The 21,192-nt window shown below is 44.5% G+C and overlaps 1 protein-coding gene across 2 annotated transcripts; it reads left to right on the plus strand.

The window, feature by feature from the left end:
- Positions 1–99: 99 nt before the first annotated feature.
- On the plus strand, positions 100–19,859 carry KYAT1 (kynurenine aminotransferase 1). Of its 2 annotated transcripts, XM_075835210.1 has the most exons (13): positions 100–389; positions 6,882–6,940; positions 7,522–7,672; positions 8,039–8,188; positions 9,164–9,250; positions 9,619–9,747; positions 12,415–12,535; positions 13,253–13,329; positions 13,612–13,701; positions 15,414–15,600; positions 15,860–15,936; positions 17,568–17,654; positions 19,481–19,859. In XM_075835210.1, the coding sequence occupies exons 2-13, from the start codon at positions 6,888–6,890 to the stop codon at positions 19,553–19,555; spliced, it is 1,284 nt and encodes a 427-aa protein (XP_075691325.1). In that variant the 5' UTR covers positions 100–389; positions 6,882–6,887; the 3' UTR covers positions 19,556–19,859. The 2 variants fall into 2 exon arrangements, with proteins under 2 accessions (XP_075691325.1, XP_075691324.1); XM_075835209.1 differs by lacking the exon at positions 100–389 and having other exon boundaries at positions 6,623–6,940.
- The last annotated feature ends 1,333 nt before the right edge of the window (positions 19,860–21,192 follow it).

Genomic DNA, 21,192 nt, shown 5'->3' on the forward strand with positions numbered 1-21,192 from the left:
ACACCCCCCTACATTCCCAAATGGTCTGGTCCACCCCCCCCGGTATAACTCCAGCCGTTTCCCATAGTCCTACCTGATCCCCCGTGACGCGTCCGGTCCTTCTTCTACTACTCTCCGCTTTGTCCCTCGCCACCGCAGTGCTCCACATCTCCACCCCCGGAAGTGACGCATCGTCCCGGGGAGTGGGGGGTGGGGCCGCCGGTATCCCGAGGGTTGGGTCTGGGAGCCGGCGTTGGAGGGAGGATCCAGTGTTCCTGGGACAAACAGATCACAGGGGCGGAGTCTGAAATCCAGTCGCCGCCATCTTTATTCCGGGCATGAAGACTCTATCCGGACAGGAGTATTGCCAGTTATGAGCTGACCTTGGTGTTGCACCATACTGTGGACGTGTATGTATTTACCAGCCTCTCTGTGGTGTGTTTTGGGGTTTCCGGGAACAGTTGGCATACATTGTAGACTAGGCCAGGGCTGCTTGGGGTCTTTGGATGCGCAATGATAGGTGGAATAAAAGTCACATGACTGTTGCTGCCATAGGATTGCACTGGGTCTCAATGTGGTCACCACCCAAAAGTTGTGCTCCTATAGAAATAAACCAAACATTTTGTGTCACCGTGACGACAGCGCAGGAAAAGGTCATGTGACTTAAATTGCTCAAATGTCACATCATACAATGCGGTTTCCCCAACATCACACATTACAGGTCACCAGGCAGCCTGATGAACGCCAACACTATTGCCCCTCCCCCATAGACGTCAATACAGATTATTGACTTCGCTGTGCGACTTCAATGGCGAAAGTAAAATGGAATTGGATCACCTTTCATTAGGAGATATATACATGGCATTCTCCATCGGATGCCGTATGTACGGACGTATTCTCGCAGGGGAGGATATAACAGTACGTGCCAAAAAAGTTTCCCTACCAGATACATAATGGCATTGCAGTCAGTTACGCCATAGATGTGACATAAATGGGCAACCTCATGTTGGAGTCTGAAGTGGCCTGGCACACGGAAAAGCACTATAGGCCCTTCGTTTTAGTGATCAGTTGGGGTCCCAGAGAGGTTGGACCCCACCCCTATCAATATGCTGTCTGAAATCACTGATGTATGGCCAGCTTAGGGTGCGGTTACATGAGACAAATTTAGGCAACCTTACGTTGCGGCAGCCGCATGTGGGCGAAACCACACCCACATACAGTGGCCAATGGCCTTCCAATTTTGCCAGCAATACCACAGTTTTACTGGCAAAATTGCGAGACCAATGGCCACCGCATGTGGGTTTGGTCCACATGCGGCCCACAACATGTGAGTGCACCCTTTTTTACCTGCAAAAACCACATCGCAAACCGTGGCAATTTTTGATATTTTTTATGTATGTAAATGGACCCCTCAGAGAGCTCTCATCTGAATAGGCATGTTGTTTCAATAACGGGGGGAGGGCGTAGGATAAATGGCGCCAGATGTTATCTAGAGCCATGGCTTTGTCCTCTGGGAGATGGGGAACTGTTGGGACGTCCCTAAACAAATTAGATTTATGGTGGATCCTGTCATATCTAATGTGCACGGCCATTTTTAGGTCTTCGTCTTCCACACATTGAACCTAAGGTATCGTTTATATGCAGGGAGAGTGTAGGGCAAATGAAGACACAAGGTGAGATGGCTGAGGATCCGTGTAGGCCTCTTCGCCACCTCACGTGTTTTGTGGAGAGGTTGTGACAAAATGGCTTCATTGAATATTGTCCACTTAGACACAGGCATATGGATGTCCTAGTAGCCAGAGCGCAAAGCCTTTTAGGCCTAGCGTCTTTCACCCCCGTCGATCAGCTGTCTTTGCCAGGATAAGCTGCTGCCTGTCACTTCAAGGGAAATGGAGTATTACATGGTAGCCATGATGGCACAAGACCCAATTCATACGGAAAGTCAAACTGAAACCACAGCTTCCGTTACAGTCACCATTGATATCAATGGTGACGGAAACATTGCTAATGGTTTCCGTTCGTCACTATTCCGGCAGGTTTCCATTTTAACGACGGAATCAATAGCGTAGTCGATGGCAACCAATCAAGTTGTTGCTTTCATTTTCCAAAAAGCCTCTGAAAAATGATAGGCGAAATCTGATTGGGCAACTACTCCACTTTTCCTTTACGCCAGTTTAGAAATATCTCCTCCATAGTCTATTTTATAACTGGGGTGACCGGATGAGTTTCTCGCAGGCTCACAAGTCTATCAAAACCCAATTGTAACGGAAGATTCAGGAGGAATATCTGTCAGATGAACATGCATTCGCCCTAGGAACTGGTGCGGGTTTCAGATTATAAGCCCCCTCTAATGTTTTTTTCTGACATAATTGTTAGTGTTGTCCCCATATGTTCTGCCCCTTCCCTGGCACTTTAAGGGGAGGTTTATTAGACAGTTTACCCCCCCCCCCCAGTGCAACATTATTAGGCCTGTCCTGAAGAGGCCTCCTCCTTTAGGGTATGTTCACACACAGTTTTTTGCAGGCAGAGAATTGTGCCTGGAAAAATCGGCTCCATTTTTTTTTTAAGTGGTTTTGCACCACATGATTTTTTTGCCGCTGTTTTTGACGTGGTTTTTAAGGCGGTTATTTTTACCTATTTCTTCAACAAAGGAAAGAACTGCAAGCGTTTTTTGCCAAGAAACACGTAAAAAACGCATCCAAAATCGCGACAAAAAACTTGTCACAAAAAGCGTAAAAAAAAACTTGTTTATTTCCGTCTACCATTGATTTCAATGGGGTTTTTGAAGCGGAAAATGCCTCAAGATGGTTATGTTCACACAGTGGTTTTTTCAGGCAGAAAAGTCTGCCTCAAAATTTCTTCAGGAATTTTGACTCAGATTTTGTCCTGCCTTTATTTGCCACGTTTTTTTGCAGGGTCTTTTGGCTGCGGCCATCAGGCCCTGTTCACACGGAGTATTTTGACGAGCTTTTTGGAGCGGAAACCGGCCGAAAATGCCTCCCATTGATTTCAATGGGAGGCTGGTGCGGTTTTCTTTTACCGCTCGCGGGAGAAAGAAGGGACACACCCTATTTTCGCGCGTTTATGACACTGACCTCCTATTGACATCAATGGGAGGAAGAGCAAGCGTATTTCGCAGAGTTTTTTTTTGCCTGTAGCACTCAATGGGCGCGAGCAGAAAACTCTGCGAAATACGTGGCGAAAATCGCGGCTAACGACGTGCAGGAAGGACAAAATCTGCCTCAAAATCCCAAACGGAATTTTGAGGCAGAATTTTCCTCCTGCAAAAAACTCAGTGTGAACGAGGCCTTAAGCTCTGTGGGCGAAAAACGCTTTCTCTGCCTCCCATTGATTTCAATGGGAGGTCAGAGATGGAACCGAGGGAAGGAAGAGCAAGTCGCTTTTTTTCCCCGCGAGTATTTTTTTTTCCGCTCACGGTAAAAAAAAACGCCAATGCCTCTTATTGAAATCAGTGGCAGGCAGTTTCAGACATTTTTTGGCGCGCTTTTCATGTTAAAAACTGCGCCCAAAAACTCTGTGTGAACTAGCCCTTAAAGCTGAATGTATACGTTGCGTATTACTAGACCTTAACGCTGAATGCACACGTTGCGTATTTTTCTGCGCAAATTTGCGTGCGGAAAAACCGCAGCGTAACACAGTACTGGCATAAGCAATGAGATTCCAGGGAATCTCATGTCCACGCTGCGGTATTTTTCGAGAAGTAAATTGACCCACGGTGCGTATATTCGAAACTGCGGCAAGTCAATTTATCCCACGATTCCACTTGCGAATTCTATCTCCCTAGTTCTGGGGAGATACGCAGCAAAAGCCGCAGCATAAAAACGCAGCGATTTACGCAGCAAAACGGAAAAACCGCACCTAAAAATGCATCAAAAAGACACATTCAGATGCGTTTTTGCTGCACATTTCTTGCGGTTTTAGGCCTCATTTACACGAGCGTATTATACGCGCGTGCGACGCGCGTGCTTTTCACGCGTGTCGTACGCACCTATAATAGTCTATGGGGCTGTTTAGACGATGCGTGAATTTTGCGCAGCGTGAGTGCGTTGCGTAAAACTCACGACATGTTCTATATTCTTGCGTTTTTCACGCAACACGCACCCATTGACTTCAATGGGTGCGTGAAAACAACGCATGCCACACTGACGGTCCTGCGTTGCATGCGCGAAAATCACGCAAGAGCTGTCAAACTCCTGAATGTAAACAGAAAAGCACCACGTGCTTTTCTGGTTATAAACATCCAAACGGAGTGTCAAATTAGAGATGAGCGCACCGAACTTCACCGGGTTCGGCCGAACTCGTTTTAACCGAACCCGGCAAAAAATGTTCGGGTACGCGACGTCAGGAGACAGTCACTGCCCACGGTGCTGAAAGACTTAAACTGTTTCAGCACCATGGACAGTGACTTTCGATCACAATATACATATACGTGTAAAAAAAAAAAAGAAGTTCTGACTTACCGATAAGTCCCGGCTTCTTCCTCCAGTCCGACCTCCCGGGATGACAATTCAGGCCAAGTGACAGCTGCAGCCAATCACAGGCCAAGCACAGGCTGCAGCCAATCACAGGCTGCAGCGGTCTCATGGCCTGCCGCGTCATCCTGGGAGGTGGGGCCGGATGACAAGAGAGGGACGCGTCACCAAGGCAACGGCCGGGAGACCGGACTGGAGGAAGCAGGCAGTTCTTGGTAAGTATGAAAGTCTTTTTTTATTCACAGGTTGGTGTAGATTGTGTTCGGCATTCACTGTCGAGGGTGCTGAAAGAGTTACTGCCGATCAGTTAGCTCTTTCAGCACCTTGGACAGTGACGGGCGTCGACTACCTCATCTCTATGATGGCGGCTGCGCGAAAATCACGCAGCCGCGCATCATACACGGATGACACACGGAGCTGTCAATTGCCTTTTGCGCACGCAAAACGCAGCGTTTTTTTGCGTGCGCAAAACGCACACGCTCGTGTAAATGAGGCCTTACGGCGTATTTTCAGCAAATTACGCAACGTGTGCATTCAGCCTAAAGGAAATTTGCCACTTCACAATGTTTTAAAGGGGTACTCGCCAATCATTATTTTAGCTTTTATGTTATTTTAACTTATTTAACGCCTTCCCGACATTTGACATATCCATACGCCAAAGTCAGGTAGGGGAAGTACGGAACGGTCTCACGGAGTGAACCCGCTCCATACAATGCCAGTGTCGGCTGTATGTTACAGCCGACACTTCAGAGTAACGAGCGCGATCCCGCTAATTTAACTCGTTAAATGTTGCGGTCAATAGCGACCGCAGCATTTAAATCGTTAGAAAGAGGGGGGCGACCCCCTCTAACAGCTCTTCGCGCCCCCCAATCGCGGGTGGGGGGCAATGGTTGCTATGGCTGCCTGGGGGCCTAATGAAGGCCCCCAGGTCCGCCATCTCTGTACTCCTATTAAGCGCTGCCTCCGGCAGGGCTTAATAGATGGCTGTCAGAATCACGATATACTGCAATACATCCGTAAAAATACGGAAAGGCGTCCGTGACCAATAGAAATGAATGGGTCCGTAATTACTGTCAATAATTACTGATGAAAAATACGGTTGTTTGCATGGAGCCTAATTACTGACAGCGCTTGACAGTCCAATAGAGTCTAGAACTTGAGACAGGAAGTGACATAAGCAGCCCCGCCCTTCAGATAACCCCGCCTCCTCACCTTGCTCTATATGAGGCAGTACTGTAGAACTAACATTCTGTCATACACTAGCTTTACACGTTAGGCCCCATGCACACAAACGTATTTTTGCGCCTGCAATTCACCCACAAATCTGCGGGTGAATTGCGGCCCCATTTATTTCAATGGGCCTATGCATGGCCCAGGAGCCTGGACCACAAAAAGAACAAACAGGTCTTATTACGGTCGTGTTTTTGCGGTCCAGGCTCATAGAAATTAATGCACGTGGTCATTTGCACGGCCCTCGATTTGCGGGCGACCCGCGGGTGACACTCCGCGACCGTCCGACCCCAAAATTACGGCCGTGCACATGGCTATGGTCATGTGCATGAGGCCTAAAGATGGATGACAATCATTTGGCAGACCGCTAACAGCTATTCCTCCGGACTCCACCATTAACGTGGCTGAGCCGAGCGCACATGTTTATTTCAATGGCGAGTGGGGAATAAATCGCTGCCAGTCAGAAGCAGCAGCTTATCTCCTGCAGGAACAAAGAATCGGGCATGTTAAAATCCAACATGCCGCTCCTACTTTCAGGGAACTTCCTTACACCTTAGATAATCAGCTGGTCCTGCCGAAATCATGGGGTACAGCCAAATTTTATCTAAAGTGTATGGGCACCTTTATCCTCTGCTTACTAGTGATAATAAAGTGAAAGTGATTTCACTGTAGGCTGTAAAACGCTTTGGTTTTTTTGCACCTCACTGCAGTGTAGCTTGTTGGCCACTAGATGTCAGCATATGTAACTTTATGTAAATTTCTGACTATAATGTCCCTTTAAGACTAGCGGACAGTGCGATGATTGTTTTGTAATGTACCATGTTATTAATTAACCCTCCTACAGAAGTCTTTGCTCTCTGCGTCAAAGTTTGAGGTCACTTTGGGGTACATAGGGCATCATTTCATAAGCACTTGTGTCCATTACCGTATGGCGCCCATTCAAGTAGTCACAACGTTTCACGGTCCAGTTCACACATAATAAAACGCATCCCCTCTGCCAGAATGCAGTCACATTCTTTAGCTCTTACAAAGACCAAAGTCCAGTGTCTGCTTTTCCTGCCCGATTCCATACGGAGAGGGTGGGGGGGCCGATCCTGTGGTCACTGTTCTTTACAGCCTCAGACGAGGGGGATTCGGAGCTGCCTCTCACCACTCTATGCTTTTACTACCCACATACAGGACAGGATGGCAAAGCGGATCCATGCCCGGAGACTGGAGGGAGCGGATGAAAATATCTGGTGAGTCCGGGGATGTGTTATTAATTGGGAATTGACCTTGAGACTAATTCGACTGGATGGTCACATAGCCAAAACCTTTACATTATCCTCGGGCCAAATATTCTCCCGTCATGAATAATTCATCTTTGTGGAGGTGTTTCCCTGACCGGTATATGGCGGGATTCACCTGTATATATCCATAAATATTTTCCAATTATACCGGTTCTAGTGAAAGTTGGGTGATGATATGGCCTCCATTACAGCTCCCACAGACCTGAATGGGGTATGTATATATATATATACATATATATATACTCCATATTGTAAGTTACTCTACCTCATTCCTCTAAAAATCCCAACAAAATGAACATGCCACCAGGCCCGGGACGAGTGTAGGCAGAGTAGGCAACCGCGTAGGGTGCCGCTAAGGAGGGGGGAGGCGGTGCAATTTACAAAATCAACAAAAAAAAACAATGTTCTGCCTTTAGTTGCATGTTTGGGAATAGGGGCAGCCCTTCAAAAATAGGGATAATAATATGGGGTCGAGAACAATTGTCCAACATCCAAGCTCTGAGCTGAACACACAACTTCTCATCTTGCAGGGTGGAATTTGTCAGCCTCGCTGATCAGTATAAAACTGTGAACCTAGGACAAGGCTTCCCTGACTTTTCTCCTCCGAGTTATGTGAAAGAAGCATTTTCCAAAGCCATTACGGATGAGCACACCTTACTGAACCAGTATACCAGAGCCTTTGTAAGTATAACACCTCATCCGTCATGTCAGTCCGTGTCTAGCTTGGAAATCATCCGTCATCTCTTCTCATCTATTTTAGTTTATTCTCTTTAAAATTCCCATAATAAGCGGAATTTCCCATATTTATTAGTCCTAATTTCTGCCTTCCAGTGGCTGAATGAGTTTGGACGGTTGCCTAGCAATAGGCACCATACTGCTGGGTGACACCTTGCATCTCCACACTACTATTAGTATAGTAGTGCTACTTACTGACAATTATGGGTTTTCACCACCATCACATGTCTATTTTAATATAACTGCACTACCGTAAATGTAATGGGTAACTCCACTCACACCCTCATGGGCATTATGTTGTTTCATTATTAGGGACACCCTCCTCTGGTGAAGGCCATCGCCCAGCTGTTTGGACCACTGTTAGGACAAGAGCTGAATCCTTTTACCAACGTCATGGTGTCAGTGGGCGCATACGGTGCTCTTTTTTGCGCTTTCCAAGCTCTGGTGGATGAAGGAGATGAGGTAACACAGCATTATATCACTCATCCTAATATTATGGATTGCCCTTTCACACCCCTCAGCTAAAGTTCATTCTTCTTCTTGGAGTATGTGTACTTGTTGCCCTCGCTTGGCGAATTCTGGGCGCACTGACTAAAGCCGTCTACATTTTTCCATTTGCTCAGTTAGGCATGTCACCACCAAATCTAGACAAATTGCTGCATGTATTTACATTTTCAGAACTTTTCTGGGGCTTTTTAAGAGTCTTGTTCCTGTTTTCTCAGCCTGCTGGAGGGTCAGCTTGTATGTCTGCCTGTTTTTAACCCTATATAACCCTGTACTGTTAGATCTGTGCTCCCTCCTTAACCACAGGGTTAGAGAAGGAAGAATATGTATATATGTCTCCCTAATGGCTGAATCAAGGGCTGTCTGGGGGAAGCAGGACCTGCTGGTCCTGTAATGGGCACTAAACTCATGCTGGTATAAGTAACAAGGGTGCAGGGAGGTGTAGTATAGATTATGTACAGTGCTTGTGTGGATCATGACCAGTATATCCGCAGAAGAGCTGTGGGAGAAATGGACATGAAACACATAACTCTATAGGGGAAAATTACCAGCGTGGGCTATCAATGAATATAGTTTTACTACATTCACACGCTAAAACCCTAACAAGAATAAAAGTTAAATCTGTTAAACCAGCAGGTACAAAATCAGTAAGTCCCTGTTCACACGGCAGAATTTTTGTGGCGGATTCTGCCCGCTATTCATTTCAATGGGAGTCGGACGCTTCTTTTACCCGCTACCCCATAAAGAAGCTTCCTGCCCGATCTTTGGGCGGATTCCGTCCAAACCTCCCATTGAAGTCAAAGGGAGGAGGAATCTTCCGCGGTGGAGTTTGTGTCGGGGTTCACCACGGAAAATCCACCGCGTGGACTGAACAGAAATGTCAGCTGATCATTCAGGGGGTAAAGGTAACTAATATGTAACTTTCTATCCCAGGTCATTATGATTGAGCCGTTCTTCGACTGCTATGAACCAATGACATTAATGGCCGGCGGACGGTGTGTATATGTTCCCCTGAGACCTGTAAGTGGTTTTATTCCTAAAAAAACAAACTCTTGTGCATAAGAAACCCCATATGTGTCAGTGCTGGGACCAGTAGACATGATGCTGGGTCTATCACTACTTGATATATTTATTTTTATTATGAAAAGTAACTTTTTTGTACTTATCGTGTACAGATATTGAGCTATATGTTGTATTCTTCTCCATTCACACCCAAAGTGAAAATGGTTTTAGCGATGTTCCAATGGTGACATTATATAAGGTGTTTCTGAGTTTACAGATTTGTACTTTAAAAAGATTAAAATAAATACGCAAGAATTGCATAAACTTACGACGGATCCTTCATTTATCATACTGTTCCTTAATATATCTTTTCTATGTGGTAACAGAAGTCTGCGGATGATGGAAATCCCCCAAGCAGCAGTGACTGGCGGTTGGACCCTACAGAGCTAGAAGCGAAGATCAATAAAAATACTAAAGTTATAGTATTAAACACCCCAAATAATCCACTGGGAAAAGTAAGTGATTAAAGAAATAATCTTGTTTTCATGTACCTTAGGCCTCATTCAGACGGCCGTGTTCGGTCTGTGACATATGGACCGTATGTCGACCGCATTTCCCGGACCGACCACAGTTCAGGGAGCCGGGCTCCTAGCATCGTATTTATCTATGATGTTAGTAGTCCCTGCCTCCCAGGGGAATTCTGTTCTGTACTGAACAGTAGGGGACAGTATTCCCGCAGGGAGGCAGTGACTTGTAGCATCATAGATAAATACGATGCTAGGAGCCCGGCTCCCTGAACTGTGGTCGGTCCGGGAAATGCGTCCGATATACGCGGTCCATATATCACAGACCGATCAAGGCCGTCTGGATAAGGCCTTATAGTATCTCTCCCTGGTGTGGGGAATAGGGGCGCACACAGTGACGATCGGGACTTAGCCTAGGACGCCTATGGGTAAGATCATCATAGTTATCTTTACATTCAGGGCCTGGTTTAGACCCGTTACCCACATCACCTGATGCTTGTTTTCAGGAATACTTACTCCTTTCAAACAGTGTCAAAGTAGGAGATGAGATGTCACTATGTTATGCCATACTAGTGATGGTCTTGCCATAAACCTATACTTTATAAGGGTTCTTTACACTTATCTTGACTTTCCTGTTCTGTCTCTATGTCATTTTATTGGAGTTTCTCCTAATTGATACATCCTTTTAAATGTTTGTCATTTTGCATATCTGAATAAAGTTTTGTATTGATACTTTTTGATAATACTGGCTACAGACTCTGTTCTTCTTTTGTCTACACTGTCCATATTAGTTCTAATGCCAGGTAATATACCCAACCTAAGCATAGAACATGACAACATTTTTCATCTTAACATTGCTTCAACGCAGCAATATGAGGTCTTGATCTTTTTGTGGGACAAGTTCTAGTTTCTGAATGTACCATTTTGGGGTACATATATATTAGCGTTTAACTTTTATTAATTTAAGTTGGGAGGAAAAGAAAACACATCTGTTATATGTTTGTTTGTTTTTTTAGGTTGTTTATTGTTGACCTACAACAAGTGTATATTTATAGTACATGTTGTGACAGTTATGGGGATACCAAAGATGTGCAGGTTATGTTAGTGTATATGTGGGTTTTTTCGTTGTTGTTTTTTTATCAAATGTATTTTATTTAGAAAAGCGTTTGTGACATTTTGTTTATTGAAACTTTTTACCAAGTTTTTTTGTTTTGTTTTTTGTACTTTTTTTTAAAATTAATCTCCTAAAGAAACTTTAATTTAATATAATATTTTTAATACAATATACTGGCATACATATGTATGCCAGTATAATGTGCCTGTCCTTAGACAGACCTGAGGATCTTCTTCTGGTCCCATCCTGTCTCCATAGTGATGCCAGCCCCAACAATTATGTCGCCAGGGCTGGCGATCACGGCTACAAGGGGGTTCCCCCTTGTACAGTGCCGCAACACTGAGAGGGTTAACTGCCGGGATCAGAGTTTCTCTGATCCTGGCAAATGCGGCTCGAATGCTGCTGTGCATTATAAACGTATCAATTGTTGACGGTTGATGATTTAATGTGTATGGGGGTCCCTCCCGGCAGCAGATTGGAGAGGAAGAAGGCTCGGGTATGTTGGATGTCAACATGCTTGATCTTTTCTTCTCCCAAGACATAAGCTGCTGTCAGAGGTGTCTGGCAGCGACTTATTCCCCTCTCCCTACAGAAATAGATAGGAACGATCGGCGTATATATCTCAGTATATGGGCAAATATTGACGGCAACACACGTATCGTTGACATAACAGGAAGATTTCTGATTTGCATGAAGTCTCCTTGTGTGCTAACAAACCCATTCACAGCACAAATCTCTTAATTCAATTGACAGCAATTGAAGCTTTTGTGGTTAGGCTTGTAAATGCCTGAATTAAAGGGATTGTCCACTTTGAACAATACCTTTTTATCAGAAGGGTCACCTGACAGTAAACTGATCAGAGGATGTCCTGCGGCGGGAGAACCTGGTAGCAAGTGTTCCGTTTCCCTGCAGCACCACCGTAGGGGAAATGAAGTATTACACAGAGCCCATTGAGATCATTGGGCTATGTGTGTAATGTAAGAATGTATTGGGTCATCCAGAGCAAGAGATAAGGAGCCTGAATGGGGGTCCCCCTGTATTAAATTAGAATGGACTAGTAAAGTATTGGAAAATTGGATCTCTAAACCTGAGATGAATCATAGATTTTGAGTGGTGGTAACTTTTAAATAACACCCACAAACACAGGTTATAATTGGTTTTGCTACTGCCTTTACTTTACTATGTACTGGATGTTCTGAGTATCTAAGGCCTCATGCACACGACCGTGTTTTTGCGGCCGCAATTCCCCCGAAAATCCACGGGAGAATTGCGGCCCCATTCTTTTCTATGGGGCCGTGCACACGACCGTAGTTTTTGCGGTCCGTGCACGGCCCGGGAGCCCGGACCGCAGAAAGAACGGGCATGTCTTATTACGGCCCGGTTCTGCGGTCCGGGCTCATTGAAAACAATGGCCGCGGCCATGTGCATGTGCGGGCGGCCTGCGGCTGACAGTCCGCAGCCGGCCGACCCGAAAATCACGGCCGTGCACACGGCTACGGTCGTGTGCATGAGGCCTAATACTTTCCTTGCTTGTTTTTTTTTAGGTATTTAATAAAGAAGAGCTGGAGGAAATCGCCAATATTTGTGTGAAATATGACCTTCTTTGTATCTCTGATGAAGTGTATGAATGGCTGGTGTACGACGGGAACCAACATATACGTATTGGTGAGTATGAAAGCTGAATTACTAGCATCACAGGCGGCCGGGAGCGCCGCTGTGTAGCGAAAAACAGTGACCGGGACTAAACCAGCGCCACGGCCCCTTCATTCTCAGGATCGGTAAGATTCCCAGCAGTCGTACCCCCACTGATCCAGAAGCGATGCCATATCCTAGCAATATACCATCACTTTATGAGATGAGAAAACCCCTTTAACCCAACCTTAGCGCCTACTGGCTTAACCCTTTAGTTACATTTAACAGATGACCCTGCATCTGTGCATCTAACTACAGACACTGCAGATATGACCTATTGTACAAATCTCAACACTAAAGGCCCTTTTATACAGGCCAATCATTGGGCAAACGCTCATTCATAGAACGCTCGCTGCCGATAATTTCGCTGTGTAAACAGGGCAGCGATGAGCAGATGTACGAGCAAACGCTCAATCATCTGCTGATCGTATCGTTTTAAAAATGATAAATATTATCATTGTGTAAACAGGGAGACGTGCTTCCGACATGATAGAAATGTATGGGGACGAGTGATCGGAGAACCGCGCGCTCGTCCCCATACTAGCTCCTTGTGAAAGGAGGAAACGAGCGCCGATCAAAGTTCTGTCTCGTTGATCGGCGCTTGTTTACACGGCCCAGGACGAACCGTGTAAGAGGACCTAAACAAATCGGTTTACAGCCCCTTACCACTGTTTCTGTTCCTGTCCTCAGCTAGTCTTCCAGGAATGTGGGACCGAACCATAACGATTGGAAGCGCTGGCAAGACATTTAGCGCCACTGGATGGAAGGTGAATATACCGACTGATGTCACACTTTGTATTTTTAATCATTTAAGGGACACTAACGCTATAATTTATCTTCTCTATTTGCTGTTCGGTAGAGTGCAATCTATTACTCTCTGTTATCAGGCATTTTAGGTCGGGGACTGTAGTGTTCAGTAATTCAATTTAAATATTGTCCAAAAAAATCCCTAAGAAACTCTAGAGATTCTTTTAGTGCTTCTTTAAAGTCATATTACATTCCTAAATCAAATTACATCCCTCAAAATCAACGTGTATTCTGTGTTACAGGTGGGTTGGGCATTGGGTCCCGATTGTCTTCTTAAACACCTCAGGACGGTGCATCAGAATTCTGTCTATCACTGTGCGACCGGTGCTCAGGTAAGAGCATGACCAGATAAATGGGGGGTATGACCACTTCAATCAATGCAGAACACATCGTGTGGTAGTGTTTCATTATTCCCGTGTGCAGTATGCATTCATGGGAAGCCAGACTGAGGGGAAGTGGCTGAGATTATACCCTTAAAATGTGCTTCCTAATGGACAATCCCTTTAAATTTCAATGCAAAACTATGTTAGAATCTGATTGAACGATGGCTGATTCCCTAAATGGTGATGATCTGATTGTAAGGGGGGCTCCAAGCATTCAATACTGGGGTAAGTGGGTGCTTACTATTCATTTATTGGATTTGCTTGTTGTCTGTGTAATACATGGGCTCACTGGGTCCACCAGCTTTTCATAGAGGCCACTTTGGCTAATAGAGGAGGGATAGGACTCACCCTCATACTTCCATACGGACTAATGATGCTATCCAAAGTGGAAATAAACTATCCAAAGGTTAAATAATTGAAGGACATCTCTTGGCTACAGCTGATTTGTTATCCGACAATAGGTGATCATTGTCTGATCGCTGGGGGCCTTACTTCTGGGACTCCCACCAATCATTAGAACAGGGGCCTCAAAACCCCCCATTCCTCCTCACTGCAAAACCGCAATTGATTAAAGCGATAATCACGCATGCGCATTGCTGCTCCATTCCATGTCTATGGGGTTGATTGAAATAGGCCAGCACTGTAGTCGGCTGTATTCGTCAACCCCATAGACATTGAATGGAGCAGCAGAGCTTATGTTTGACCCCCGTTCTAGATATTGGTGGTGTTCCAACAGTTGGGCACTCAACGATCAAACATTTATCACCTATTCTGTGGATAGCTGATGTTTTTCATGGGATAACCCCTTTAAGGCCCCCTGCACACGGCGATAGTCATCATGGTCCATGATTACGGGCACGGACGGCCGCAGACAGTTACCCGCATTTGCGGGCCGTTCTCCCATTATAAAGTATAGGAGCACGGTCCGTAAATTCAAAAAATAGGACATGCGGATCCTTTCTACAGCCGGGACACCTTTCTATAAATATACGGGAAGGTATCCGTGGGCCATAGAAATGAATGGATCCGTATTTTGATCGGCAATTACAGATCCATAATTGCGGATCTAAATTACGGTCGTGTGCATGGGGCCTAAGCAAGTCAAAGATTGCCAGATGCCTAAGGCTTTGTTCACATCTGCATCAGGGCTCCGTTCCGTCGGAGCTTCCCGTCAGAACGGAGCCCTGACTGAATCAAACAGAAACCATAGGTTTCCGTTTCCATCACCATTGATTTCAATGGTGACGGATCCGGTGCAAATGGTTTCAGTTTGTCTCCATTGTGCAAGGGTTCCGTCGTTTTGACAGAATCTATAGCGTAGTCGCAACCTATGGTTTCTGGCAGGGTCCCGTTCTGACGGGAAGCTCCAACAGAACATAGGAGCGGGACCCTGACGCAAATGTGAAAGAAGCCTAAGACTGCCAGAAAGACATTTACCTTTCCTTATGATAATGAGTCAGTGGAGAAGCCCGTGCAGTGGACGTCTGATCCATCCTTATCTATGAAGACATTGGTTTGAAAAAAGTTGTAAATCTTTTTAAACAATAATGGGTGTAGTAAAATGCCCCCTATAATCAATCAGATTCTACAGATAAGCTCATTTAGGTAAAATCAGAACAGTGTGCCTCCAGACTGTATAATACCAGTGTGTTATCCTCTAGGAAGCAGTGGCCCAAGGATTGCAGAAGGAATTGGAGAGGCTGGGAAAACCTGATTGTTACTTTGTACAGTTACGGGATGAGCTGCAGAAAAAGCGGGACCGGCTTTACCACTGCCTTACAGAGGTGGGGATGAAGCCTGTCATTTCCCAAGGCTCTTACTTTATGGTGGCTGACATCTCTTGCTTCAGTAAGTTTACACACGTCAGAGACTTTATGTTCTTTCTTACAGTAGTTCATTTATGAAGGTATTTACGTGTGATGTTAACCATTTCAATGAAGCAGCGCTTGCACGAGTGCCGCGGCCCCTTTAAATCAACTGATCGGTGGGGGTGCCAAAAGTCAGACCCCCACAGATTAGATATTGATGACCTATTCTGAGGATGGGACATCAATTTCTTTTCACTGGAAAAGCCCTTTAATATAACGGTTTTCATTCTCCTCTGCAGAATCTGAGGTTCCCCCTCCCACCGACAACACTTTACCTTACGATAACTACTTTACAAGATGGATGATGAAACATAAAGTAAGTCATATACATGCGAGAACCAGACTGAACTGAAAAGTCTGGGGAGGGCAAATCCTCAAAAAGTACCTTAAAAATACCCAATGAAAACACAAGGTACAAGGCTTGGGGTGGTATCGCACATTCGCTCTTTATGCTAATTCTACTAGAAATGGAATTGGATCCAGGAAAGAAGAAGAAGAGCCTACCTGTGGCACCACAGCAGCGGGTGTATGACCCTGACCTAATACAACAAAAAAGTTATAAAGGCTGTAATGAGGAGTGGTGAAGACCAAAACATTTAACTCCACCTTAAAAATAGCTATGACATTAAGAGGTTAAAGGGTTTGACTCACAGCAATCCTTTTTATATTTAAAGAGGCTCTGTCACCAGATTTTGCGACCCCTATCTGCTATTGCAGCAGATCGGCGCTGCAATGTAGATTACAGTAACGTTTTTATTTTTAAAAAACTAGCATTTTTGGCCAAGTTATGACCATTTTCGTATTTATGCAAATGAGGCTTGCAAAAGTACAACTGGGCGTGTTGAAAAGTAAAAGTACAACTGGGCGTGTATTATGTGCGTACATCGGGGCGTGTTTACTACTTTTACTAGCTGGGCGTTGTGTATAGAAGTATCATCCACTTCTCTTCAGAACGCCCAGCTTCTGGCAGTGCAGATCTGTGACGTCACTCACAGGTCCTGCATCGTGTCGGCCACATCGGCACCAGAGGCTACAGTTGATTCTGCAGCAGCATCAGCGTTTGCAGGTAAGTAGCTACATCGACTTACCTGCAAACGTGGATGCTGCTGCAGAATCAACTGTAGCCTCTGGTGCCGATGTGGCCGACACGATGCAGGACCTGTGAGTGACGTCACAGATCTGCACTGCCAGAAGCTGGGCGTTCTGAAGAGAAGTGGATGATACTTCTCATCAGAACACCCAGCTAGTAAACGTAGTAAACACGCCCCGATGTACGCACATAATACACGCCCACTTGTACTTTTACTTTTCAACACGCCCAGTTGTACTTTTGCAAGCCTCATTTGCATAAATACGAAAATGGTCATAACTTGGCCAAAAATGCTCGTTTTTTAAAAATAAAAACGTTACTGTAATCTACATTGCAGCGCCTATCTGCTGCAATAGCAGATAGGGGTTGCAAAATCTGGTGACAGAGCCTCTTTAAACTGGACCAGCGATTAGTTGATTACTGTGGATCTGGCGTCAAAAACCCAGAGGTCTGCTGGACATACAGTTTCACTACAGCGCCTGCTGCTGGGAAAATATAGTATTACATGCTGTGCCATTTAAATCAATGGATGTCTCTGTAGTATATAGACGATCCAGGTCCCCCATACCTCTCCAATTTTGCTAATAGAGGGGACTCCCCCAAGCACGTCCGGCTTTCATAAGACAATTCCTTTAAGATCTATCTATAAAGTAGGATTCAATGCAGATTTTAAGACTGCTCAGAAGTAATATTTTGTTGTATTCTACACATCCTAAAACCCGTTTTTCTTAAAGTGGAATTAAAATAAATGTCTAATAATGGCTGCTAATTAGCATATTAAGAATATTTAATTCCTGACATTAGATCTGCTTCTCTAAGTCATTTATAAGGATGTTTCTTGCTCTTTCTCCATGCAGCAATTGGCAGCTATACCGATCTCTGCCTTTTACAGCGCCGCACATAAGAAGCAGTTTGACAACTACATTAGATTTTGCTTCGTAAAGGTAAATCTGTTTGCAGTATCATATATGGATTATTAGGGCATGTTCATACGTGGCAGATTTGCGGGTGAATTGCGGACACAAAAACACGTTCGTGTGGATGAGGCCTAGGGCTCAATTCTCACCTCGTTTTACATTGGAGGTTTGCGCCTGTCATATGCTTATACATGCCCCCTATGCACCCAACGTATGGCAAAAAGTGTCCTTTTGGCATACCTCTTTTATTAACGTTATAGAAAAGCGTGGTCTGCAGTCGGACACAGTGAAGAAATTTATACTATGTGGTATATGTTTTTTTACAATGGAATTGATTGGCATACGTCGGGAATACTCTCAACGTATGACATCCGAGGTGCCTGAAAAATAAGATGTGAACTGAGCTTAAAGAGGCTCTGTCACCACATTATAAGTTCCCTATCTTGCATATGAAGTGATCGGCGCTGTAATGTAGATCACAGCAGTGTTTTCTATTTAGAAAAACGTTCATTTTTGATGCGGTTATGACCTATTTTAGCTTTATGCTAATGAGTTTCTTAAAGGACAACTGGACGCGTTTTACTATATGACCAAGTGGGCGTTGTGGAGAGAAGTGTATGACGCTGACCAATCAGTGACCAATCAGCGTCATACACTTCTCTCCATTCATTTACACTGCAGATAGCGATATAGCTATATCGCTATGTGTAGCCACATAAACACACTATAACGTTACTGCAGTGTCCTGACAATGAATATACATTACCTCCAGCCAGGACGGGATGTGTATTCAGAATCCTGACCACTTCTCTAGCGTCTCTGTGATTTACAGCACAGCACGGCGAGATCTCGCTGTAAATGACAGTTTACAGTGTAATCTCGCGAGACTACGTCTGCTGTGCTGTAACTCACAGAGAAGTGCAGAGAAGTGGTCAGGATTCTGAATAGACATCACGTCCTGGCTGGAGGTAATGTATATTCATTGTCAGGACACTGCAGTAATGTTATAGTCTGTTTATGTGGCTACACATAGCGATATAGCTATATCGCTATGTGCTGTGTAAATGAGTGGGGAGAAGTGTATGACGCTGATTAGTCACTGATTGGTCAGCGTCATACACTTCTCTCCACAACGCCCACTTTGTCAAAAAGTAAAACACGCCAGTTGTTCATTGAGAAACTCATTAGCATAAAGCTAATATAGGTCATAACTCCGTCAAAAATCGTTTTTCTAAATAAAAAACACTTCTGTAATCTACATTACAGCGCCGATCACATCATGTAATCAATATAGGGCACTTATAATGTGGTGACAGAGCCTCTTTAAGACCTCATGCAGACGACTGTTGCCGTTAATCGGGCCGAAAAATATGGGTCCTAGTGTCCGTATTTGGGCCCGTAATGCCTCTAAGGTGCTTCCGCAATCGTCCCTTATGTCCGTATATTACGGTCGTATTGTTTCCGTGTGTCATTCGTATTTCGCTGTCTACACCCATAGGAAAGTCATGTGATCGATTTATCATGTGTTTCCTAGCAACATATATGCAAAATCTTCCGTGTGCTGTTCATTATGGGTCCACAAACAGACAGGGTTAGGGCATGTTCTATCATTTGCAGAATGGAACAACAGAGCCACAAAAAACACTGATGTTTGCATGGCCCCATAGCAATTACTCATTGTGCTATCTGCAAAAAAATGCAGATAGAAGACTGAAGGAAAACACAGTCGTGTGCATGAACCCTAAGGTAGCAGTACAAGTTCTTATATCATTTGCTTGCGGGGGTCATAAACAGAGTGTGTACACTAGGGGGCAGTGTGCATGCAGTAATGATCGGTGATGTTTTCTCTTTAGGAGGATGCTACACTGGAAGCTGCAGAAAAGATTTTACAGAAATGGAGCAGCGAGTCTAATGGACTAAAGGACTAATAGTAAGAACCGTTATCGGAACGTCGTCCTGTATGAAATAACTACAAGGAAGTCACTGATGATTTTTTTTTATTTTTATTTTTTTAACTATAACGTGGTTACAATTAGACAAAATGTGAAAACCTTACCTTATTCTATTTTTTTAACATCCCTCAGATGACTTATGATCTGGACCTGTAGTAAAATGCACTATTTTTGCCCATTGAACATTATGGTTTTGCGTCTATTTCCTGTGAACATGGAGATTTAGCTGTGATCTTACCGTGTTTTGATAAGAAAATAAAATACAGACATTTAGATTTTGCACCTTCTGCGCGTATATTTATTGTCTTGTACGTGACATGTCGCTGAATCACTTGCATGGATGAAAATATTTTATTGATGGGATATGCCATAAATGTCCAACCTCTAAGACCCCCACCAAGCACTAAAATAATAGGTCTGTTGCCTCTTTGGAATTTTATAGCCGAAGGGAGGGCAAAAGAAAGAGCGCCGCAGCCCCTTGTATTATCGATTGGTGGAGATCCCAGCGCAGTCGGTCAGTTCGGTCCTACACCTTTCGTAGGTTACCAGACACTTTCAGATGCAACAGGTGGGGTGCAAGTCGACCAAGTGATATGGATTTTACCCTAGTGTTAAAGGGCTATTCCCATCTTAAACATATAACTCCAAAGTCACAGAAACAACGTAGCTCGCAGTTCTACACTATTCCTGTAACTCTCATTCACTTTTAGCTCATAGCTAAGCCAGCTTGGCTGTTTCCAGGGTTCTCGTCCACCTGTGGACAGATTCTGCGCCGAATGTGGTGGGCAGTGACTACCTCACCAGGTGGGCTTGGGTCGGGGGACTGGAGGTCGGACCAGCATCTATCCTGTGGATATGCCATAAATGTCTAAGATGAGAATAGTAATAGTTTTGTTCCTGGTAACAAGTACAACTAGCGCAATACATTGGTCTTGAGAGCCACATGTGCCTTTAGGTCGTAAACTGATCTGATGTCACAAATTAACGTCTGTTCCCTTCTGTCAGTGGTATACAAAGCAAGAAATAATCTCACTTATATCAGCATTGTCCTTTGCCTTCGATGGATATTCCCTCTATTCTGTCCATGGTCATGTGATGGACACACGGGTGCACGGCTTGTCACAGTAGGTGTATCAGAGATGTCTTGTAACCACCCCAGCACCTGTGTGTCCATCACATGACCATGGACAGAATTACATCCACTGGAAGTAAACAAGGAATGATCCTACTGAACAACAGCAAGCAGAGATCTTGAAAACCATAAGAAATTAATACAGAAAGTATATTGGAAAATTGTATAACTTTTGCAAAACATAACATTAATTTGCTGAAACCGGACAACCCCTTTAAGTTATGGCTTTGCCCCATTAGATACATGTACTACAGGTTGACAATCATTCAGTAAATGGTGAGTCCGAGTATTCAGTCCCTGGTTGCCCAGACTTGGGTGACTACTCAGATGAAAGGTAGTGGTAAAGTTCATCAGAATATGGATATTTCTGCCTACATTAAGTCAGGTCTTTGGTGTGAAGGGGGGAAATTATTATTATCTACTTAACATTAGATTTGCCCTCATTCACGTTAACCCTTCCTGTGCATGTTGGCTGAAGTAC

Source organism: Rhinoderma darwinii, chromosome 8 (genome assembly GCF_050947455.1).
Source record: "Rhinoderma darwinii isolate aRhiDar2 chromosome 8, aRhiDar2.hap1, whole genome shotgun sequence".
NCBI classification, from domain to species: domain Eukaryota; kingdom Metazoa; phylum Chordata; class Amphibia; order Anura; family Rhinodermatidae; genus Rhinoderma; species Rhinoderma darwinii.